Source organism: Myotis daubentonii, chromosome 2 (genome assembly GCF_963259705.1).
Source record: "Myotis daubentonii chromosome 2, mMyoDau2.1, whole genome shotgun sequence".
In the NCBI taxonomy this organism is placed as follows: domain Eukaryota; kingdom Metazoa; phylum Chordata; class Mammalia; order Chiroptera; family Vespertilionidae; genus Myotis; species Myotis daubentonii.
The window spans coordinates 37,565,188-37,590,651 of NC_081841.1; the positions used below are offsets into that span (position 1 = coordinate 37,565,188).

A 25,464-nucleotide genomic window follows, 5' to 3' on the forward strand; every position below is an offset into this window, starting at 1 on the left:
TTATTTTGAATGTGGTGAAATGAATAATATTTGTATGCTGTTATCCATCTAACGTAACTTAGACATTTTTCATATTCTAATAAATTATTTATAAGTATAACTCCGTAATATTCTATTAGGAAGAAAGCATAATTTTCAAAATCATCTCCTTATTGTTGTATATCTAGATTGCTACTATTATTTTCTTTTACTATTTTAAAATCATGTTATCTCTAAATGTAGAGATCTTTATGTAGAAAAGGCTGCCTTGATTTTTTTTGTGTGTGTGTGTGTGTGTGTGTTAATTATTAGAAGAGAGATTACTGGATTAGAGAATGAAAATATAAACATAGTTAAATTGGTGTCATGAATGTTTGAGCCAAGTAAGTGCTTGTCTCATACTTGCCTTATTGTTCAACATTACATTTAAAGAGTCTTGTTGTTTGCAATTTATAAAATAATGTCTACTTTAAATTTGAATTTAAAAAATTATCTATTGTGTTGGACTTGAACATATTTTCATCAGGTGCTTTTTGTTTGTTTTTACTAATTTCCTAGTTCCATACTTTATATAATAATTTCCTTTTAGGATTGAAATATTTTTTTTTTATTTATTGTCTAAAGATTTACTTATGTCTCCTTTTTCCCTGATTGATGCCCCTCCCCACCCCCCAGCCATTCCCACCCCGGGCAAGTCCCCACCGCCCCAGTATCTGTGTCCATTGGTTATGCTAATATAAATGCATACAAGTCCTTTGGTTGCTCTCTAACCCCCCACCTCCCCTGCCATTTGTCTCTGGATCTATTTTTGTTCATTAGATTATGTTGATCATTATATTCCACATACGAGTGAGGTCATGTGGTATTTATCTGGAATAAAAAAGACCCCGAATAGCCACAGCAATCCTGAGAAAGAAGAACAAAGTTGGAGGGATCACAATACCAGATATCAAGCTATATTACCAAGACATAGTTCTCAAAACGGCCTGGTACTGGCACAAGAACAGACATATAGACCGATGGAACAGAACAGAGAACCCAGAAATTGACCCAAACCATTATTCTCAGTTAATATTTGATATAGCATGCAAGAGCATACAATGGAGTCCAGACAGTCTCTTCAATAAATGGTGTTGGGAAATTTGGTCAGATACATGGCAAAAAAATGAAATTAGATCAACAACTTACATCATACACAAAAACAAACTCAAAATGGCTAAAGGACTTAAAAATAAGATGGGAAACCATAAAAATCCTACAAGACTCCGTAGGCAGCAAAATAGCAGACACATGTTGTAGCTATATCTTTACCAACACAGCTCTTAGGGCAATGGAGACGAAGGAGAAAATAAACAAAGGGTACTACATCAAAATAAAAAACTTCTGCACAGCAAAAGAAACCATCAACAAAACAACAAGAAAGCCCACTGCATGGGAGAACATATTTGCCAATGTTATCTCTGAAAAGGGTTTAATCTCCAAAATTTACAGGGAACGCATACAACAAAAGGAAGATAAACAATCCAATCAAAAATGGGCAAAGGACCTAAATAGACACTTTTCAAAAGAGGACATACAGAAGGCCTAGAGACATATGAAAACATGCTCAAAGTCACTAATCATCTGAGAGATGCAAATCAAAACAACAATGAGATACCATGTCAGAATGGCTATCAACAAATCAACAAATGACAAGTGCTGGCGAGGTTGTGGAGAAAAAGGAACCCTTGTGCACTGCTGGTGGGAATGCAGACTGGTGAAGCCATTGTGGAAGACAGTATGGAGTTTCCTCAAAAAGTTAAAAATGCAACTCGCATTTGACCCAATAATCCCACTTCTAGGACTATATCCCAAGGAATCAGAAACACCAATCAGAAAGGACATATGCACCCACCCCTATGTTCATAGCAGCACAATTTACAATAGCTAAGATTTGGAAACAACTTAATTGCCCATCAGCAGATGAGTGGGTTAAAAAATTGTGGTACAGCCCTGATCAGTTTGGCTCAGTGGATAGAGCATCAGCCTGCGGACTGAAGGGTCCCGGGTTTGATTCCAGTCAAGGGCATGTACCTCGGTCACGGGCACATTCCCAGTAGGGGTTGTGCAAGTGGCAGCTGATCGATGTTTCTCTCTCATCGATGTTTCTAACTCTCCATCCCTCTCCCTTCCTCTCTGTAAAAACATCAATAAAATATATTAAAAAAAAACACACACAAAAAAAATACCCCTGTGGTACCTCTACACAAAGGATTGCAATATTTCTTATAAACTTCTATAGATAACATTTTATGGGCATTATTTTTATTGTAAATATTTTTCCTAGGTTAATCACTAAATGAGTGATTAATAAGTAATGAGTGCCAATTCACTATATATTGTTAGGGGAGAAAGCTCTGGACCCAAGAGACAAAGTCCTAAATTTATAGAGTTTATCTTTTAGTGGGGGTATCACCAAGGAACAAAAATATATATTTGTACTTTTTCAGGCCATGATAAGTGCAAAAGAAAAATGACTTAAGATAAAGGAGCTGAAAATGATAGGATATGATAGGGTGATAATGGAAAGCCTCTCGGACAAGAAACCTTTGGAAAGAAAGGTATAGGCCTTAAGGATCTTGGGAGTGTACTGGGGAGGGTGTGCAGGTAGAGGAAGCAGTATAAAGAGGTAAAGTTGTATTTGATGTGTTCTTAGAAAAAGCAAGAACGAGATAATCAGGTAAATTAGAGAGATACCATGGAGCCGGATTATATAAGGCCTTCTAGGTTAAGGTAAAGATTTTGGATTTTACTCTGATTGACATGGAAAGCTATATTGAGCAAAAGAGTGACTGGTCCTTGTTTTTTTTAAATCAATTTTTCTGCTTTGGGGAAAATATACTATGTGCCGGGGTCCAACCCCAGCAGGTCCAGGGGTCCCCAAAGGTGTGGACGGAGTCGGCGAAGAAGGAATGACACGGAGACAGCGTTCAGTTGATCAGCAGCCTAGCCAGGATCTCCAGCCCGGATCTCCAGAGAGGTTCTGCTTCGGATTTCCAGCGAGGTTCTGTAGCCATGTTCCCTCGCTAGGTTCTCCAGCCAGGTTCTGTCCAGGCTCTCCAGTCAGGTTCAGTGTCCAGGTTCCAGTCAGGTTCTCCTGCCAATCTCTGTAGTCAGGTTCAGTCCAGGATCCCTTGCCATGTTCTCCCGCTAGGCTCTGTCTCTAGGCTCCGAGGCCAGTCCCTCTCCAGGATCCTCCGGCATGTTCTCTCCAGCAAAGTTCTTCTGTCTCTAGGCTCCGTGTAGATTCTGTCTTCTTGATTCTGTTCTAAGTTCTGCGTGTTTCTGTCTTGTTACAACTGTATTTATACCAGTTGATTCAATCCTATCAATCTCTATTACAAAGGTTAGGGCGTTTCTTATCTCCATTCCAGGGAGAAAAGATTATGTAGTTTAAGCATGATTGTTCGTAGTTAAAGGGATTAATTACCCGCCTGGCACTTAGTTGAGGGGTTTTATTCCCTCCCTAACTTCAGGGGAAAATCCCTACCTGGGGATTCAACCTTTCTCGGAGAGGTGACTTTGGTTAAAACACAGCGCCAAGAAGGTGAGCAAACATATTAAGAACCGTATGCCATATATGCCAGGTCCCTTGAAACAGCAAGGATGGACCGGCTCCCGGCAACTATGTAGTTAGAGGAAGACCAGTAGGAGGTTATTACTGTGTTCCAAAGAGGCTTGCATTAGGATAGTAGCAAATGGAGGTGGTAAGTGGTTGGATTCTGGTATATTTCTAAGGCATAGCTCACTGGGATTTCTGATATACTAATGTGAAGCATGAAAGAGAGCCCTTCAGATCTTTGATCTGAGAAGTTGGAACAATTCCCATTTGCTGACATAGGAAATCTGAGGTGAGTAACTGTTTGAGGAGGAGAAGATATCAGTTAGTTCAATTTGGGCAAGGTTAAATTTGAGATGACTTTTAGTCATCCAGAAGTCTGGAGTTAAGAGACTTGGGGCTGGAGTATTTAAACATGCAACTAGATGAAATCACCTTCAGAGTAAGAGTCAATAAAGAAATATGGACAATGGGAAGGCTGTGTTCAACCACAGACTGCTGAGGTTTGAATCCTATCTCAGCTGTTTAGTGTGACTTTGGACATGTTGCTTGCTTGTAATAAACTTGACTTTTATTATCTGTAAAACCAAGGTAAACATAGTACTTATCTGTCAGGATTATTGTGAAGATTCACTTACTGTATATATACACACATGCATACACATACTACTTAGAGCTACATTTGGCGTTTACAAAGCTCTATATCAGTAGGTCTTAAACATTTTTGTATTTAGGACTATTTTATACTTGTAATAATTATTGTGGATCTCAAAGAGTTTTTGATTATGTAGGATATCTTTATTGATATTTACCATATTAGAATATAAAACAAATTTTAAAAATATTTTACTAACTCATTTAAGAAATAATAATAAGCCTTTTACATGTTAAATAACATTTTTAATGAAAACATAAGTGTATTTTCCAAAATAAAAACAAATTTAGTGAGAATAGCATTGTTTTATATTTTTTCAATTCTCTACTCTGGCTTCATGGAAGACAGCTAGATTCTCATTCTTATATCTCTTTGTTTATTTAGTCTTTGGTGATATCATAGGTCCTACCTCCTCTGGAAAAACCCACTGTATATTCAGATGCATGAGAGAATGAGAGTGAGAAAAACAAATAACATCTTAGTATTTTTATGAAAGTAGTTTTGAGTATGAATTTTTGAAAGGGTTGCAGGAACACTCCGTGAATTTGATTTCTATCGCTGTTGTAACAGCCAGCATTCCTTGTGGCTCTTGGCCCTTTTCCAGTCTTCAGAGCCAGAAATGGCTGGTTGTGGCTTTCTCCTATTGCATCACTCCAACAGAGACTTTTCTGCCTCCGTCTTTCACCTTCAAGGTTTCTTGGTTAGACTCACCAGGATAATCTCCCTATTTTAAAGCCTGCAGATTAGCAGTGTTACTTCCATTTGCTATCTTAAATCCTCTTTGCCATGTAACTTGATACATTCTAGTAGATAGGTAGAAGTGTTATCTTCAGATAGAACTGTTATCTTCAGTTCTTTTATAATAACACTAGTGGCCCGGTGCATGAATTCGTGCACATTGAAAAGAAATTAATTAGAAGAAGCATTTTAATATTGCTATTCGCCTTTTCTCACTAATAGAAGTGTCAACCAAATTCACAATTGACAATAACACTTCGAAACACACATGTGCTATTGGAGCCAGCAAGAGCTTTATATGTAATGTGTATGCATGAATTAACTTAGCCATATATATATATATAAGACCTGCTTTCTGATTTAGCTACACTTTTTGCAGCCCAGTGAAGCACCCTAACTTCTCTTTCAGGTAATTGTCAACAACACAGCAGTAAATATAAACATGATGCAGATTAATAGTATAGATCATGCAGGGAGAACAAAGGTAAAATGTTTAACTGCAGCAGTGTTTGACTATATTCTATGCAGTGGGAAAACCTGAAGTCATTTTCAAGATCCAACATTTCTTACTTCTTGTCATTCGGGTCAAGTTTCTAAGCTTTCTAAATCTCCATTTTCCAGCTAATGAAAAAAAAAAAGGATTCCCCTGAGTCTTCTATCTACTATCCCAAGACTCCTGTGAGGATCAAGAGATGAGGCACAGGAAAATGCTTCACAGACATTTGGCTAAAGTGTAAAATGTTTTCACCTGGCTATAAAGCAAGTCATGTTCCTGGACTGAAGAAATTACAAGGAGGCTAGGCAGTAGGGAGAGGAAAGCTGGGCGTTGCTACGTGACGTCATTACCTGGCACCCACAGCCACCATTTCCGGGCTGGACTGGGCTGTGTGCCGGATCTTGTGCCATGGTGTCTCAGCAGCATCAGCTGCGATTTGGTGGGCTGTCGTTCTGGGTGGTGGCAGGGCCTGTGTCCCACTTGGGGGAAGCCAAGTGTTACTTTGTCGGTGCCAGGTCCACGGTGCCTTTCTCTGTAAATGGCCAGTGCACATCATGGCAGCTCCTGTGGTGAGCATCTATCCCCTGGTGGTGAGTGCATGTCATAGCCACCAATCAGATGGTCGGACACTTAGCATATTAACCTTTTATATATCTACACTAATAAAAGACAAACATGCAAATTGACCATAGCTTCGCTATTCCTTAAGCCATGCCCACCAGCCAATCAGAGTGACTATATGCAAATTAACCCAACCAAAATGGCAGCTGGCAGCCACGGAGCTGAAGCAAGCAGGAGGCTTGGTTTCTCCAGTGATGGAGGAAGCAAAGCTTCCAGGCCAGCTCTGAGCTCCACTGAAGGCAACAAAGTTTCAATTATAGAAGATAAACCCCAGAATAAAAAGAAAAACAGGAGAGGCTGGGAGCTTCCGTCACTGGGGGGCTTGGCCAGCCTGAAAACAGCCCTCAGCCCCTCACCCAGACTGGCCAGGCACCCCAGTGAGGACCCCACCTCCCACCCTAAAGGAGGTGTGGCCAGCCTGAAAACAGCCATCAGCCCCTCACCCAGGCTGGGTAGGCACCCCAGTGGGGACCCCCCACCCTGAAGGGGGTGTGACGAGCCTGCAAACAGACATCAGACCCTCACCCAGGCTGGCCAAGCACCCTGGCGGGACCCCCACTCTGATCTGGGACACCCTTCAGGGCAAACCAGCGGGCCCGCACCCATGCACCAGGCCTCTATCCTATATAATAAAAGGGTAATATGCAAACTGACCCTACCAGCAGAAAGACAGAGAATGACTGGTTGCTATGACACACACTGACCACCAGGGGGGCAGACGCTCAATGCAGGAGCTGCCCCCTGGTGGTCAGTGCACTCCTACAGGGGGAGCTCTGCTCAGCCACAAGCCAGACAGATGGCTGCCTGTACAGCGGTGGTGGTAGGAGCCTCTCCTGCCTCAGCAGCACTAAGGATGTCCGATTGCAGCTTAGGCCTGGTCCCCACTGGCAAGTGGACATCCCCTGAAGGCTCCCGGGCTGCCAGAGGGATGTCTGACTGCCAGCTTAGACCCAGTTCCCTAGGGAGCAGGCCTAAACCAGCAGGTGGTCATCCCCCAAGTGGTCCCAGACTGTGAGAGGGCACAGGCCAGGCTGAGGGACCCCCCCAAGTGCACAAATTTTTGTGCACTGGGTCTCTAGTATAGATTAGGGAAGACTGTATGCATAGGTACAGATAGAGATAGACTAGTTAGTACATGTAATAATAGGAATATGTCAGCTTCCATTTTATGAGAACTGAGTAAGGAGGGTTGAGGAGATACTGGGGGTTTGACAATAAAGAGAATGTGTGAAGTAATAGGCTTAGGTTTGTGGAAAGAAAGGATTATTAATATTACATGTCTGAATTTAACGGACTTATTTGCCTATTTTTGTGTGTTTTGCTGGACCACCTTAGACATTCCATTTAGGAACCTTGCTCTGCAAATTTAAGGCATTGAAGAGTAGAAAATGAATTTTTCCTGAAGTCACTTTAGAGAGAGAAATTGCGAGTGATACAGATAGAAGGGGATACACACACATATATACAGTCTATAATAATAAAAGGGTAATATGCTAATTAGACCGGACATCTTCCGAAGTCATTTCGGACATCCTTCCTGACGAAACTGGGGCCAGAGGGAAGCCAGCCCGGGTCCTGGGTGCCAGAGGGAAGCCAGTACCAGCAGCTGGGGGAAGGAAGGCCTATTCTTGCCCGAATTTTCATGCATTGGGCCAGGCCTCCAGTAAATAATATATGTATGTATGTATGTATATGTGTGTGTGTGTGTGTGTATACACTGAGTGGCCGGATTATTATGACCACCTGATGTTTGTAGGCAAATTAGCTATAATTTCGCGCTGAAATTGCTAGAGGGCCAGACCATTATAAATAGGGAAGCAGGTTGTTTACTACGACAGTAGAAGTGATTTTTTTTTCTGAAGATATGGATAAACAATGCGATTTAACAGCCTTTGAACGTGGGATATATATATATATATATATATTATTATGAGTGGCCAGATTATTATGACCACCCCATCAATATTTAGTTGGGCCACCTTTTGCCTTCAATACTGTGGCGATTCTTCTTGGCTTTGACTCCAGGAGATGTTGAAAGATGATGTGAGGAATCTGACATCATGCCTGATGAATAGCACTGTCCAGTTATGTGAGATTTGATGGTTGTGGAACCAGCTGCCTGATGGCTCTTTTAACTTCATCCCACAAATGCTCAATTGGATTGAGATCTGGTGATTGTGGGGGCCACCTAAGCAAGGTAAAGTCTCCCTCATGTTCTTGAAACCACTCCTGCACAATCCGAGCACCATGGCATGGCGCATTGTCTTGTTGGAAGAAGCCATCTTCATTGGAATATGCCATCAACATGATAGGATGAACTTGATTAGCAATGATACTTAGGTATATTGTGCTATTCAGACGTTGTTCCACACAAATTAAAGGGCCCAAATCATGCCAGGAAAACATGCCCCAAACAATAACACTGCCCCCACCAGCTTGAAGGGTTGTACTCATGCATGTGGGGTGCATACTTTCATGCTGTTTCTGCCAAATTCCCACTCTGCCATCTGCATGATGCAACTGGAAATATGATTCATCAGACCACATGACTTTTTTTCCAATGCTCGACTGTCCAATCCTTGTATTCCTGTGTGAACTGGAGACGTTTTATCTTGGTAACTGCAAACAGCAAAGGTGTTCGAACAGGCCTTCAGCTTCCATATCCCACACGATGCAGTGTATGGCTAATTTGCCTACAAACGTCAGGTGGTCATAATAATTTGGCCTCTCTCTCTGTCTCTCTCTCTCTCTCTCTCTCTCTCTCTCTCTCTCTCTCTCTCTCTCTCTCTATATATATATATATATATATATATATATATATATATATATGTATATATACACACACACACACACACACACACACACACACACACACACATATATCTATCCCACATTCAAAGGCTGTTAAATCGCATTGTTTACCCATATCTTCAGAAAAAAATCACTTCTATCGTGGTAAACAACCTGCTTCCCTATTTATAATGGTCTGGTGCTCTAGCAACTTCAGCGCGAAATTACAGCTAATTTGCCTACAAACGTCAGGTGGTCATAATAATCTGGCCACTCAGTGTATATATTTATAATATACATTTATATCTCCTCATTAATATCCTTATTAATTTCTCATAAATAATATAAAACATATATGACATATGCATTTGTTTGTGGATGACTATGCCTATATACCATTACATGCACACATACATACATAAATATATAAATTCTAGAGGCCCAGTGCACGAATTCGTACACAGGTGGGGTTCCTCGGCTTGGCAAGCAATCAGGGCCGATTGGGGCTATTTTGCCCAGTCCCCATCAGAGCCAGGGGGAGGGGCTGCGGGAGGTTGGCCAGCCACGGGGGAGGGGCCATGGGAGGTTGGCTGGCCACAGGAGGTTGGCTGTGGGAATGCACTGACTAGCAGGGGGCAGTTCCTGCGTTGAATGTCTGCCCCTGGTGGCCAGTGCGTGTCATAGCAACTGGTCAACCGGTTATTCTGGTTGTTTGATCATGTAGGCTTTTATCCTATCTAATAAAAGAGAAAAATGGTAATTGGCGTACGACGATACCCTTTTCATTGGCTAATCAGGGCTATATGCAAATTAACTGCCAACTATGATTGGCAGTTAACTGCCAACTAAGATTGGCAGTTAACTGCCAACAAGATGGCGGCTAATTTGCATATGTAGGCAAAATGCAGGGAGGCGAAAGGGAAAGCAGGAAGAAGCCCCCTGCCACTGACAGTGATCGGAAACCCAGGGGGGAGCTAAGAGCTGGGGGGCAGGGCAAAGGCGGCCCTGGGGCCGCCTTTGCCCTGCCCCCCAGCCATGATCGGAGAATCAGGCGCCTTTTCCGCCCTGGCCAGTGATAGCAGGAAGTAGGGGTGGAGCCAGCGATGGGAGCTGGGCACGGTTGAAGCTGGCAGTCCCGGGAGCTAGGGGTCCCTTGCCTGGGCCTAAAGCGGAGCCCACGATCGCGGGGCCGCTGCAGCTGCGGGTCCCCGCTGCCTGGGCCGGACACCTAGGCCAGAGGCGTTAGGCCTGGGCAAGGGCGGAGCCTGCAACCGCGGGGAGCTAGGGGTCCTCTGCCCAGGCCTGACACCTCTGCCAGAGGCCTCAGGCCTGGTCAAGGGTGATTGGTGATCGGAGGGTGATGAGGGTCAACTCCTCTGGCCGAGGCATCAGGCCTGGGTTGGGTGCGGAGCCGGGGGTTGGGGGGATATGATGGTCCCCTTGCCCAGGCCTAAAGCCTGGGTCAGAGGCGTCAGGCTTGGGCGGGGGGTGGAGCAAGCGATCAGAGGGAGATGGGGGTCCCCTGCCCAGGCATGATTCCTGGGCCAGAGGCCTCAGGCCTGGGCGGGGGCCAGAGCCAGTGATCAGGGGGAGATGGGGGTCCCCTGTCCAAGCCTGACACCTCTGGCGGAGGCGTCAGGCCTGGGCAAGGGGCCGATCAGGCGATTGGAGGGTGATGGGGGTCAACGCCTGAGGGCTCCCAGTATGTGAGAGGGGGCAGGCTGGGCTGAGGGACACTCCCCTCCCAACACACACCCAGTGCACGAATTTCGTGCACCGGGCCCCTAGTATATATATAGATATCTTTATATGGAGGTGAAAGGGAGAGATTGAAGGAAAGAGATTGAGGGAGAGAGTATGGGTGCTAAGCCACAAATGTTGCACATATTCTTACCAAGTCAAGGATTATACAAATCTCACCTGTGTGTGAAAGACGGGAGGGAGGAATTGGGTGGGTGGGGCAAGAGGCCAAAAGAGTTACTGAGTTTTCTCTTAGGTAGAACAATGAGCTTACAGAAGAGTATTTCCCAACAGTATAGTTTCTTGGTATCATCACCTAAAGTTTCATCCTTAATAAAATAGAGAGCAGGGAGAAGGAATATGTCTTTTTCATCATTATGATATTTTTAGGTTTGTATTTATGAAACAAAATAATTCACTACTAGGGCAATTTCTATACTATAGCAAGTATTTATCAAATTTTTTTTTCTCATTTTATCAAACAACAACTCTGGAAATATGTGGTAGTTCACATTTTTATGTGTTGAGGATTTTATAACCCTGTCAAAGCTGATGCCTCTGTTTCTTGACAAATAGTATACATTATTCTAATATTAATATCAGAAAAATTGACAAGACTTTTCTATGCTCAGGTAATGTTTTGGTCCTCGCTGGCTGCTTTTGCCAGCCATGAATAATTTAGCATCTGAACAATGTAAGTTATATTTTGTAAGTCACAATATCTTCTAGTATTTTAAATTCCAATATCTAAAATAATCATTGTTCTTATACTTTGGAAACAGTAGGTATTTTGACAAAAGGAATAAAGGTCAGTGTGAAACTTTGGGAGTATAATGGCAGGAAGAAATCAAAGTTATAGTAAGAAATGTAGAAATTAAGTCAAAGAACTTTTGCAAATTTTAAAAGAATATATCTAACTTGGCGTTAATAAAAACACATACTAATCATTATGTGACTATATTTATTTAATAAAATGAATTTTTAAAAATATATCTTATTGATTTTTTTACAGAGAGGAAGGGAGAGGGATAGGGAGTCAGAAACATCAATGAGAGAGAAACATCAATCATCCGCCTCCTGCACACTCCCTACTGGGTATGTGCCCGCAACCAAGGTACATGCCCTTGGCTGGAATCGAACCTGGGAACCTTGAGTCCACAGGCCGATGCTCCATCCATTGAGCAAAACCGGTTAGGACAGTAAATGAATTTTAATGGTGGTTGTGCCAGCAGATATATTTGCCTGTTTCTCTTTGTCCTTTTGGCACTTTTGAACTCCAAAAAATGAATATGTATTAGGAAAGATATCATCTTTCCAGTCACGAATAGAGAACAGAAGAAATATCCTTATATGTATGGGCTTTCTCTTTATTTCTATGAATATTTTCTTCCTTCACTTGAAAAGATATTTCTTTTGTATGTGTAATATGCTTATTTGTATTTAATGTCAAACCTTATCAGTGCATATAGTTTTCGCTGGGAGAGAGGAACTTTAACATAAAATCTCTTTGATTTATCTTCCTCCCAGTTTTTATCAAAAGTGAAGGGATGAGACAGGAGAAGGAAACTGATATTTACTTACTGACTACTATGTGCAAGTCACTATGCTATGAGCATGTTTACTTAATTCTCACAATAATCCTGTAAGGTTACCATTTCTTTTTTTATAGATGAGAAAATTCAAATTTAGTTATTGGTATTTGAATGAGGCCTTTCTTCTAGACTCACTGTTTTCTCTCTCAGTAAATATTTAGTAAATATTTGTTTGTATATTTGGTTTGCCTAATGCCTACCAGATGCCAATAAGCAGAGAAGGCACCTGCCTATATAGACTTGCAGGGAAGGTAGAATTATTGTTTCCTCCCTCAAAATGTCAACTCTTAGTCCTCAGCTTTGGCATCAGAAATCGTATCATTAGTCATTTATTTGTTGTTAGATATCTATGATACTTCGCATTTTATTATTTTAAAAGTTAATTTATTTTTTTGTAATAGCAATATATATATAGTTCAACATTTTTAAAAGTGCAAAAGGATATATAAAGCAAAAAGTATCCTTTGACAATATCTGCTACCCACTGTTCTTTCCTGGTGTCAGCCAATATAAGCAGTTTCTTACATATTCTTCTGAAGATATTTGGTGTACTTACACATGTACAGTGTGTGTATGTGTGTACATATGTGTCTATATGTGTGTTCACATATATATACACACAGAACTATATATACATATACACACATACACATATATTCATTTTTTCATTTTTTAAAAATAAAGGTTTCATGTGATTTCATTTAAGAACATAGTTTAGATTATTCCATGTCAGTATAGTAAGAGTTTCTTAATAACCAATTAAATTGATGTATTACCATTTATTTAACAAGTTCCCCATGATGAAGAGGTCAGTGGTTTCTGACCTTTTATTTCAGTAATCTTATACATATATTCTTAAGCATTTAGACACTGTAACTAATATGGAAAGTCTAAGGTTTTATGATATTTTTATTCATTCATTATAAACAATTACTGCAGAGTATAATATCAAAGCTACAGGCAATGTTTCCATTTAAAATTTTTCATTAAAATTATATATTAACATAGTTTAATGAGTCATATAGTTCTAAATGCTAAATGGCTTGTTATGGAAAACAGTATTCACTTATCCTTTTTTAGAGCCTTCAAAAGCAACAACTTTCAACTACTTAAATTAATATGTATCCCATATATTTTTAATATATTTTATTGATTTTTTTACAGAGAGGAAGGGAGAGGGATAGAGACTTAGAAACATCGATGACAGATAAACATTGATCAGCTGCCTCCTGCACACTCCCTACTGGGGATGTGCCTGCAACCAAGGTACATGCCCTTGACCGCAATCGAGCTTAGGACCCTTGAGTCCACAGGCTGACGCTCTATCCACTGAGCCAAACCAGTTAGGGCTATCCCATGTTTTTTTAATAACATACATAAAATATTACTACTACTTGATTTTTCAGATTTAAAATTTTTTATACCTCTAGTCCACACTTAGAGTCCCTTCATTCTCCTAGTATCTATATATATAAAAGGCTATGTGACCAGCCTACTGGCTGGTAGCTATAACGCGCACTGACCACCAGGAGGTAGATGCTCAATATAGGAGCTGCCGAGTGACAGCTTCTTTGCAGAGTGCCCTCTCACACTGTAGGACCCCTCAGGGGATATCGGACTGCCTGTTTCGGCCCAATCCCTGCAGGCCAAGCCGAGTGACCCCACCTGCTGGAGCGACCTCACTCATTCCACAGACTCCCTTCGAGCTCCAGTGCCACCCCAGGTGTGACCAGCCAGGGAGGGGCTGTGGGAGGTTGGCTCCAGGGTGTGTCAGGCCTGTCTCACCCAGTCCCTCCCCGCCCCACCCTGCCAGCCACTTTCTAATTAATTTTCTTTCAAAGTGCATGAATCCATGCACCAGGCCTCTAGTAGTTACATAATAGATTTCATTAGATCAGCATTCAGTTGTGTACATTATAAAGATTATGTTAAATACTATTGACACCTGAATCATAATATATTGTGAATTATTTTCCCTTCTTGAAAACTTTTTATCTTAAGTGACTGTTGTATTATCTATATCCTTACTAATCATGATTTTTTTTCCATGCAGTTTTTTTTTAATTTTTGTTGTGAACTCATATATGTTTAATCTTAATTAATTGAGTTATTGGGCCTTAATTGAGAATTCTGTCTCGCACTGGTGTTTTGTGCTTTCTTTTTTGGGGACCTAGGAGTATTAACTGTCCTGGCACTATACAGGTATACTTTTAGGATTTCTATTGTGTAGTTGTCTAATCACTAGTCATTTTTATTTGGTGCCACCCCAGGACCAAGTAATATTTGCTTTTCTGATAGAAAAGTCTATGTAATGACCTTTGTTCTGATAATTTTAGAAATGCTTCCCATTTAAAAATTAGGTTTCAATTCAGTTTCTTTCTTTCTTTCTTGTTTGGGGGGTGGGATAGTCTACAGTAATTTTTCTTAAGTCCTGCAAGCCAAGCAATACTGTAAACATTAAGCTGTGAGTATGATATAGTTGTATTTTCACTGGAAGCCCTTTTAAATATGCAGTAGTACTGAAGACACAGTCCTCGGGCCTACATTTGACCAATTGTTGGAACTCCAAGCATCCCTTCAGTGTATAATGTTTAGATGTGGAAAATTTCTTGAGCTATTTTTGATGAATTACTTCCCTATTAATTGGATAATGATAGCACCTATTATCTACCCTCTGTAACACCTATTATTTGGATCCTGGATCCACTGGGTTGTTTGTCTTATTGTATCTATTTTTTATTTCTTTATCCCCCCTTCTATTAAAAATTTCTGTTTGATATTTTTTGCTTTATTTTCCAAAGCTTCTATGGATTGTTTTCATATGTGTTATTGTGTTTTGCATTCTCAAGAACTTTTATTTGAGTATGCTTATGTTATTATTAATTTTATCTGTAATAATAAAAGCATAATATGTTCATTAGACCAGACAGCCAAACGACCTTCTGGACGTCATTCTGGACTAAGCCGAGGTGGTGGGGGCCAAGGCAGAGGTGGTTAGGGGTGATGAGGCAGGCAGGCAGAGTGGTTAGGGGCGATGAGGCAGTCAGGCAGGCCAGTGGTTAGGAGCCAGTCATCCCGGATTGGGAGAGGGATGTCTGACTGCCGGTTTAGGCCTGATCCCACAGGGATCCCTGTCCTGTAGGATCTGGCCTAAACCGGCAGTCAGACATCCCCTGAGGGGTCCTGGATTTCGAGAGGGTGCAGGCCGGGCTGCGGGACCCTCCCCCCCCCCCAATGCACAAATTCGTGCACCAGGCCTCTAGTCCTATAATGGACTTATTCCAAGAAGCTTTTTTCTTTTCTACTATTGTATTCTGGCCTTTGTTTTTCATTTAGAGCAGTGGTTCTCAACCTTCCTAATGCTGTGACCCTTTAATACAGTTCCTCATGTTGTGGTGACCCAACCATAAAATTATTTTTGTTGCTGCTTCATAACTGTAATTTTGCTACTGTTATGAATCATAATGTAAATATCTGATATGCAGGATGTATTTTCATTGTTACAAATTGAACATAATTAAAGCATAGTGATTAATCACAAAAACAATATGTAATTATATATGTGTTTTCCGATGGTCTTAGGCGACCCCTGTGTAAGGGTCCTTTGACCCCCAGAGGGGTTGCGACCCACAGGTTGAGAACCGCTGATTTAGAGGCTTTGTTTAAATGCCTGGTTATCCATAGCTATCTCTTTTTTTAGGAGTAGGGCAAAAAAGGTTGATTGGAAGCTCTGCTGGTAAGTGAGGCAAGGTGTAGGGGAGGCTTTACTGTAGGGTTTTCTGATAAGATTGTTGATTGTCAACACTTTCTCATTACCTGTATCTTAAGGCAGGCCTGGCTTCATGGGCACACGATTTGTGTATTTGCACAGGACTCTGTGATTATAAGGCACTGATGCTTGGTTTAATGGTCTGCTGTTGCCATCTTGAAATTGTTAATTTTTGAGCAAGGGTGTCACATTTTTATTTCATACTGAATTTTTAAAAATGTTTTTCTTGATTTTAGAGAGAGAGGAAAGAGAAGGAGATATAGTAACATCAATGAAAGAGAAATCTATTGGCTGCCTCCTGCAACCCCCTACTGGGAATTGAGCCCACAACCCAGGCATTTGCCCTGACTGGGAATCAAATTGTGATCTCCTGGTCAGAGCTCAACCACTGAGTGACTCTGGCCAGGCTCATTCTCCTTTTTGTATAAGGAAAGTAATCTTAGAACAGATGATCTTATTTTGTAATAATTAATTACATATGAAAAGACCATATTTCCAAATAAGATTACCTTTATAGATACCATGGATTAGGATTAGGGATTAGGTACCTGGGATTAGGATTTGAACATACCTTTTTGGGGGGGGGGTTGCAATTCAACTGACAAGACAAGTGACCAAAACTAAAAGGAGATTTTTATTATTAAGCCATTTTTCTTTCTCTGATCAAAGTATTAAATATTTTGAGAAGCTTTGTTATTAGAATATCCCTTTCTGTTATCAGAGATAAAATACAATCAAATTTAGGAGAGAGGCTTAAAATGGAAAAAGTCATAAGAAATTATTGGAATTTTTGAGAGGTATACATCTTTATTGATTGAGATAGGTATATTTACTGTATTTATAAGGCATAAGTCTATTGTTTAACATTATCAGGCTGGAAATTGTTCCTTGATACTCTCAAAGTAGTGAACCTCAAGGTAGGAATGACTTTTTGTAATTATCCTGACACAAATAACTGCAGCCCTTTTTATAATTGCAAACTGTCTGCTCTTCTCTTTTTTCCTTCTTGACCCCCAGTTCTACTTTCTTCCTCCCTCACTTATTTCTTTACTTTTTCCTCGTTTTCTCCTTTGATTACCGCCCCCCCCCCCCCCCCCCCGCCCCCGGCTTGGCTTGAGTTAGTTTTGAGCATCTACCTCTCAAGGCAGTTGGCCTTTGAAGACTTCAACAAAGTTGAAGATACATAGTAATTTCTTTTAAATCTGGCCCAGAGTGAAGTGTCTGCCTTTTCTATTGGAGCAAATAATAAGGTGACATTGAAGTAGCAGTTGGAACAGGTCCAATCCAATCAACACATTAGCCAAGATTTTGGTCAGGATTACACAAAAGGCCATATTCTCAGGCTGTGCTGGATTGCCCTTTATTCTGTAACAGGTTGTAGTTGGGAGAGGAGATAATTTGCTAATGGAGAAACGATAATTACAAAAAAATGGCACTGTTGTAAACAGATCATCTTGTGTTGATAGTTACTTAAATCAGCGGTTCTCAACCTTGGCTGCAAATTAGAATCACCTGGGAATCTTTTTAAAATCCTGATTTCTGGGCCTCATCCTCCGGAAATTCTGTTTCTTTGTTACTAATGTTGTGGCCCCCACCCCATAACAAAGAAACAGAATTTCCGGAGGATGAGGCCCAGAAATCAGGATTTAAAAAAGATTCCCAGGTGATTATAATGTGCAGCCAAGGTTGAGAACCACTGACTTAAATAGTTGTTTTCATTTTCAGAATGATGAATTACATGTGACCTGCTTACTTTTTTTTTCATTTGTTAACTACTAATTCATATTCATAAGGTTTTAGTTTAGTCAGATGTGATATTGTCATATCTGAGTTTTTTTATAGCAACAAAATCAGTTACTTCTTTGCTGGTGTGAACAAATTACGGAGTTCTCTCCATTCCTTTATGATTTTATCTGTTAGGAAACACCCAGGAGTTTGTTTGGTTATCTTGTTTTTGGTTGAGAAGATTCAGTAAAGCTGATGCTTTTGGAGTCTATGTGCTGATGAAATCCATGCCGTGTATTAAGGCAGCCATTAATGGAATAGGGCCAGAGATCAAAATTAATTCATTGAAAGATCATGGAAATATTAAACTGAAGGAGCAGACTTATAGGTCTCTGTTTTAGTATTTACTATGGCAAAAATGCTTTATTTCCATATGCAATATTTCTTTATACCTTTAGACTGATTTTTACATGCTTGTGTCATTTTCTCTCTCTCATTTTATATTTGCTTAAATATTTGACTTAGTCTGTGAAATTGGCTTGAAGATTTTGAAGGATTCTGTCATGTGTTGTTGTTTGTTACCAATTGTACAGAGAGACTGAGAAATCACATAGAACTAGGAGGTAGAGATTAAACATTTATTCAGTGGAAAAGACTTCTTGTTTCATAATTGTCATGACAGTGAAAGGTGCTCTCTTTTATAAACCAGCTAGGCTTGTTGCAGCTGTCAGATGTGATGGAGAGGTGGTGTTTTGTTGTTTTGACAAAGTAGGTACATACAGGATAATCTAATCTTTGTGCTTTTTTGACATTTACAATTAGGCCACTTTGGTGCATTTGATTCTTTAGATCTTGGTGGGGGGATTTTCTACCATTTCACAGTTAGAACCTTTCAGTGCATTGGTTAGATGTTTTCCTGCTATCTTTATTTTGATTTCTTGCCCTGCAGATTGCCTTTTGGAATATCTGGAGGTGTTTGTGCTGCCTTATCCAATATAGTTGATTAGTTGTTGTGAAAGGGATATAATCTTGTGACTTCAGAGAGACTGGTGGTGAAGCCTGTATTGGAAAACCTTTCTCAATCAGACAATAGTAACTAATTATGTTCAGTTTAATTATAGATGTGCCTTAGCCAAAGAATTTAGAAAGTGAGAAGTAGCTGCTTTCTAATAGGTGGAATATAATGGTTGATTAATGTTTCGAGTTCCCTCCCTCCTTCCCTCTTTCATTTCTTCTCTCTTTTATATTTTAAGTACTGTAGTAATTAATTCCAAATACCTAAATTAAATGTTGGCTTTTAACCATTTATATAGCAGAGGATCCTATTACTATGTATGGATTAATTTATTAGGAATAATTAGTGTGGGTTCTATTGTTAGCAATGACCAACAATAATATAATGTAAACTGAGAAATATTTATCAGTTTGTGTCATAAATGGGCTTTAAAATATTTTTGTGTAACATTCTTGATTTAAATATCTGAATTGAGTTTTATCATCAAAATGATGCCTACTTTAAAAATTTTGCTAATTTCTTTTTTTTTCCTGTGAAGGATCTATATTTTTAATCATATGATTCTTATTTACATATGTATTTAACAAATATTTTTGATGTCAATTATGTTAGGCATATTAGGGTATTAGACCTCGGTGTGTTTAGTAAGTTTGGCAAGGAATTGGTATTGGAGAGGGGGTGGTGGATAATTGGTTGGAATGTGCTTCTGATAATCTTTAAGAAGCACCTTATTTTACATTATTTTTATCAGACCAAACTTTCTGGTTGACAGTAATGAATTGATAAATTATTATTTCAAGTTTTATCAAGAGTGACCAATTTGTATCTTAATTTCATCAGAAGATATGGCATGACATGTGATTCTATTAATGAATTTTAAATAGAAAATGGATCTGCTTTGGTGAGTTGGGAGTATACTCAAATAGCTCAGTCTTTGACTGGATGTTTCTTAATAAACCTTGGGCTACCAGGTTATGTGATTCAGGCTGCAGCGGCCCTACTGAGCTCAGTGACCCTGAACAATCTTCTTGACCTCCCTAGGCATCGATTTCTTCATTTATAAAATAAATATGTTGGAAGAGCTTACCTTTAAAGTCTCTTCTTGTTTAAAAAGTATGTCGTTTTATTTAAGGTGAGAACATTTTCTGAATCTTCCCTTTCTAATGATAGTTTGGGTCTGACATTTTGAAAGAAAGCTATCATTGTGGTCAAATTTTGTTTTGACTACTTTGAAGATAGGTTGAAATGTTTGGTTCTATATTCTTGAAATAAAAATTTCAGGCTGTGGATAATTATTTGGTTATTCCTGTGAGGTTTTTTTTTTTTTTTTTTTTTGGTGGGGGGTGCAGTAACTGGGCAGTCTGGTGTGTTACAATGTGGTTATATGAGTACTGCCAGTAATTTTGAAGTAAGCAAAGGGGAATTAATTGTTCTAGTTTTAGCATACTATATCATAGAATAGTATTAGAAACATTGGAAGGGTTTTTTAAAATGTTTTAATCTTACTCCCTCTATTAACAGATTAAAAATGTATAAAATATTTGTTAATTTATATGGATTAATATAAAGTACATTGAGTACATTGACCATAATTTCACTTATTGACTCAACAAATGTGTATGTGAACTAGCCTCCTTTTTGAAGACTAGGTTTTAAATACACTTCTAACATTTTTATTATGATGTTAAATAACTGTCTCTTTGATAAAGAATGAAACACCTTTCTCACTTCCCAAATATTTTTGGCCTCACAATTTTTTTATGCGGTTCTTTTTTATTGAGCTGACATTATATATAAGGCACCATTTGAGGTACATATATTTATTTAATGGAAGTAAAATTTCATCTTCCCAAATTGAACTTAATCTCAGAAATAGAAATCTCTCTAGTGTCTGTCTTTTCCTCACTTTTTTAAGTAGCATAGTGTTAGAGATTACCATCATTGTTTTTCCCAATATAACAAGGGAAGATAGGTAATGGACAATTGATAGGTGCTATGAATAAAAATAAACCATGGCCCTGGCTGGTGTTGCTAAGTGTTCAGAGCATTGGCCTGTACACTGAAGGATCATGGATTTGATTCCAGGTCAAGGGCAGGTACCTGAGTTGCAGGTTCAATCCCTGGCCCAGTCAGGCAGTCAGGGTGCATGTAGGAGGCAACCACTCAATGTGTCTCATATCAGTGAATATCTCTCTCTCTTTCTCTCTCTCTTTCTCTCTCTCTTGTCTATCTCCCCCTCCCTCCCTCTCTAAAAATCAATGGAAAAATACCCTCAGGTGAGGATTAACAATAAAAATAAAGCATGATTGATTAGTAGATAATGATGAGTGTGTGCTATTTTATGTCGGGTGGGTCAGGGAACTTATCTCTATTATGATTTTTGAGCAGTATTTAAAGGAAATGAGTGTGATAGCTGGGGCAAAGTGTATATCAAACATAGCAAATAACTAGTTCAATAACATTAGAGCAGGAATGTATTTATAATGATTTGAGGAAAAACAATGACAACAGATGGAGGGACTTAGAAGGAGAGTGGTATAGCTTTGGCCTGTAGGAAAGATTATAGAGTTTATTTGCAGTACTATATGGAAGCTAGTCGGGAATTTTGATCAGATGTATATGTTCCATTATTCGGATATTCATTGAGCACACACATTGTGCCAGGTACTATTTTAGTTGCTGTGGATATAGCAGTGAACAATTCCTGCCCTCATAGAGATTACATCTTACATATGTTATGATTGCCTTAAAGTTTTTAAAGGATTGTTTTGGTGGTTGTTTTTGAGGCAAGGATGTTATTACAGTCCTATTGAAAAATTACTGTGGTGTGGACAAGAAGTAGCAGTGGAGATACTGACAAGTGCTCACATTCTGGATCATGAGATGGGAATGATAGGAGGTTTAAGTAAGTAAAAGAAATGAATCAATTTTGTAAAGGGTTTAGAACAGTACTTAGCACACTTGTAATATTTAAGAGTTTATTAAAGAAATAAAAATGAATATCAAGTTAATAGGATTTTCTGAAGTATTGCAAGTGGATTGTGAGGGAAAATGAGAGAAACTAAAAATGATTTCATGATTTTTTTTGGTGTGAGCAATTGGAAGTTTGATAGAGGAAAATAAAAAGTTTGACATTGGACATATTAACTTTGACATTCCTTTCACACATCCATATGAAGGCCTTACTAGGCAGTTATATAAATCTGGGAATCAGCCATGGCAGGGTTGGAGATATAAAATAAGAAGTTATACAAAGATAATATTCAAGGTAATAGAATTAATATTAGGATTAATTAGAGGTTGGACAAGTTAGGAAGAAGTCTTTTCTCTAGGGAACTTCTATATTGTGAAGTTGGGGCAATGAAAAGAAGCCAATAGAACAGACTGAGGAGTAGATAGGAGGAGAACCAAGTAAAGCAAGTCTTTTAAGGAAGGAAGGGGTTGATGTGGCATGATGATGGCAGCAACTGAGGCTGCATTATTTTGGGAATATTCTCAGAATCTCATATAAAATTAGACCAAGATAGTTAAAGAAATAATCCATAAACATCTTCAACAAAAAGATAGTTTACAGTTTACATGAATTCTAGAACACAAGCTGATAGAACTGAATTGTTGATAGCAACAATACTATAGAAAGAAAGAAAAAGCATGGCAAAAAGGAGACTGAAAAAATATCAAATAATGGAGGAAGGGTTTGAGAGGAAGGAATAATTACAAAAAAACAAGGAAAACTGATCCAGTATGTAGATAAATGTTGTCCCTGAAAAAGAAAATCGAAGATTTGAAGTATCAAAAATAAAATTCAATAAACTTACAATAAATGGCTAGGACCCTTATAATTTAGAAGTGCATGTGAGTACCTGGGAAAATAGACCCAGTCAATTATGAGACATATTCTATTGGCTTTAAAGAACATCTCAGAAATCTAGAAATTCAATGACTTTGCTTTTTTATTTGCCCAGGACAGTCAGTAATATTTATGTCCATTATCCCAGTGTAATTAACCCCTTTTACTCTCAAAGGTGACATAATGAGGAACATAAATTATATAATCAACTTAATTATAAGGTAGAGAAAATTAGATCCATGTCAGACTTTCAAAAACATACCAAAAAATAATATAATTATGATACTCAAGGAAAGAAAATCTGAATGCTTTTAAACAAAACTTAAAAAAAAAAAGCTTTTCACCTACAACATTGTGTTTTCACAAACTACTCAATTATTCATGGATGCAAAGTCAATGGTTTTATTATTTGTAAACAAAAGAACATATCATGGTTTACTTTTTTTTTTTCTTTTTCAGGAAAAACATAAACAAGAATTGGAAGACATGAGGAAAGCTGGTCATGAAGCCCTCAGCATTATTGTGGATGAATATAAGGTAGAGGATTGAGAGTCTATTTTCTTTATTCTTTTCTTTTCCAAATTATTATTATTTTTTTGTTAATCCTCACCGGAGGATATTTTTCTATTGATTTTTAGAGAGAGTGGAAGGGAGACGGAGGGTAGGAGTGTGGAGAAAGGGGAAAAAAGGAGGAGAGAGAGAGACACAGACATAGACACAGACACAGACACAGACAGAGAGATACATAGATTATTTGCCTCCCTCTAGGCCTGGACCAGGTATGTGTCCTTGACTGAGAATCAGACCCACAACACTTCGGTTCATGGGCCTGCACTCTAACCATCAAGAAACACTGGCCAGTACTCTTTATTCTTTTAAACTTGGACAAATTTTAGTAAAAAAAAAATTATAACAGACATATTCTACACAAATTATAGAATTCTAGTGTAGTCTTATTTTGTATAGAATTATTTTCAAGTGATCAATGAATTGTCCATTGAAAGCATACTTGGTAATACCAGATGTTGCTCTGCATTTGAGAAGTTGCAGAATATTTGAGAATATAGGATTGGCAGAGGGAGGTTCAAAAACAATACTATAGAATTAAATACTGGAATACATTATGGTTCCACTTCTTATAGAAAAAGAAGATATAATATAAACCTGAAAAATAGTGTTACATATTTTTCTTTTCTTAAATAGATTTCAATATATTTAAGTAATGACAGAAATTATGATAAATGTCAACATCAGTGATATACACAGTATAAATCTTTTGCTTTTATGTCTGTATGAGCTTAATCATTTGAAGCAAATAATGTTTAATGACAAAAATATTTTTTTCCCTAAAGCAAATGAGGAGTACATTCTTGTTGAAATCACATTTAATAATTCTCCCAGAGATAATCACTATTAGTTGTTTGATGTGCATACTTCTAGAGGAGCGATTTCTCCCCCCCTTCTTTCTCTCTCTCTCTCTCTCTCTCTCTCTCTCTCTCTCTCTCTCTCTCTCTCTCGATATCTATCCTATATAATAAAAGGGTAATATGCAAATTGACCCTAACAGCAGAACGACTGGGAATGACTGCTCCATATGACACACACTGACCACCAGGGGGCAGATGCTCAATGCAGGAGCTATCCCCTGGTGGTCAGTGTGCTCCCACAGGGAGAGCTCTGCTCAGCCACAAGCCAGGCTGATGGCTGCCAGCATAGCAGTGGTGGCGGGAGCCTCTCCCACCTCCTCAGCAGCACTAAGGATGTCCGACTGCTGCTTAAGTCTGCTCCCTTCTGGTAAGTGGACATCCCCTGAGGGCTGCCGGGCTATCAGAGGGATGTCTGACTGCCAGCTTAGGCCCAATCCCCCAGGGAGCGGGCCTAAGTCAGCAGGTGGACACCCTCTGAGGGGCCCCAGACTGCAAGAGGGCATAGACTGGGCTAAGGGACCCCCACCAAGTACACAAATTTTTGTGGACCGGGCCTCTAGTATCAACACTAATAAAAGAGAAAAATGGTAATTGGCGTACGACGATACCCTTTTCATTGGCTAATCAGGGCTATATGCAAATTAACTGCCAACTAAGATTGGCAATTAACTGCCAACTAAGATTGGCAGTTAACTGCCAACTAAGATTGGCAGTTAACTGCCAACAAGATGGCGGTTAATTTGCATATGTAGGCACAATGCAGGGAGGCGAAAGGGAAAGCAGGAAGAAGCCCCCTGCCACTGACAGTGATCGGAAACCCAGGGGGGAGCTAAGAGCTGGGGGGCAGGGCAAAGGCGGCCCTGGGGCTGCCTTTGCCCTGCCCCCCAGCCATGATCGGAGAATCAGGTGCCTTTTCCGCCCTGGTCAGTGATAGCAGGAAGTAGGGGTGGAGCCAGCGATGGGAGCTGGGCACAGTTGAAGCTGGCAGTCCCGGGAGCTAGGGGCCCCTTGCCTGGGCCTAAAGCGAAGCCCACAATCGCGGGGCCGCTGCAGCTGTGGGTCCCCGCTGCCCGGGCCAGACACCTCAGCCAGAGGCATCCTGCAGGGGCAGGGGCGGAGCCCGTGCAATCGCGGCACCCCCCGCTGCCACTGCAGGTCCCCGCTGCCTGGGCCGGACGCCTAGGCCAGAGGCGTCAGGCCTGGGCAAGGGGCCGATCCTGCCATTGGAGGGTGATGGGGGTCAACGCCTGAGGGCTCCCAGTATGTGAGAGGGGGCAGGCTGGGCTGAGGGAAACCCCCCCCCACACACACACCCAGTGCACGAATTTCGTGCACCGGGCCCCTAGTATATATATAAAGAGCCAGGGTCCATAATGTCCAAAATGACCTAAGGCTCAACCAAACACCAGAAGTCAGGCCCAGCACTGACTGCCATGCTGCGGGAGCCTCAGTGACCCAGCACTGACTGC

General features: G+C 39.9%; 1 protein-coding gene across 2 annotated transcripts in view; it reads left to right on the forward strand.

Moving 5' to 3' along the window:
* The window catches only part of CCDC91 (coiled-coil domain containing 91), a 286,701-nt gene that overhangs the window by 123,132 nt on the left and 138,105 nt on the right, over window positions 1–25,464 (forward strand). For both annotated transcript variants that reach the window (XM_059682459.1, XM_059682460.1), the window contains exon 7: window positions 23,028–23,105. In XM_059682459.1, the coding sequence (XP_059538442.1) occupies window positions 23,028–23,105 (78 nt within the window). The remainder of the gene's footprint in view (window positions 1–23,027; window positions 23,106–25,464) is intronic.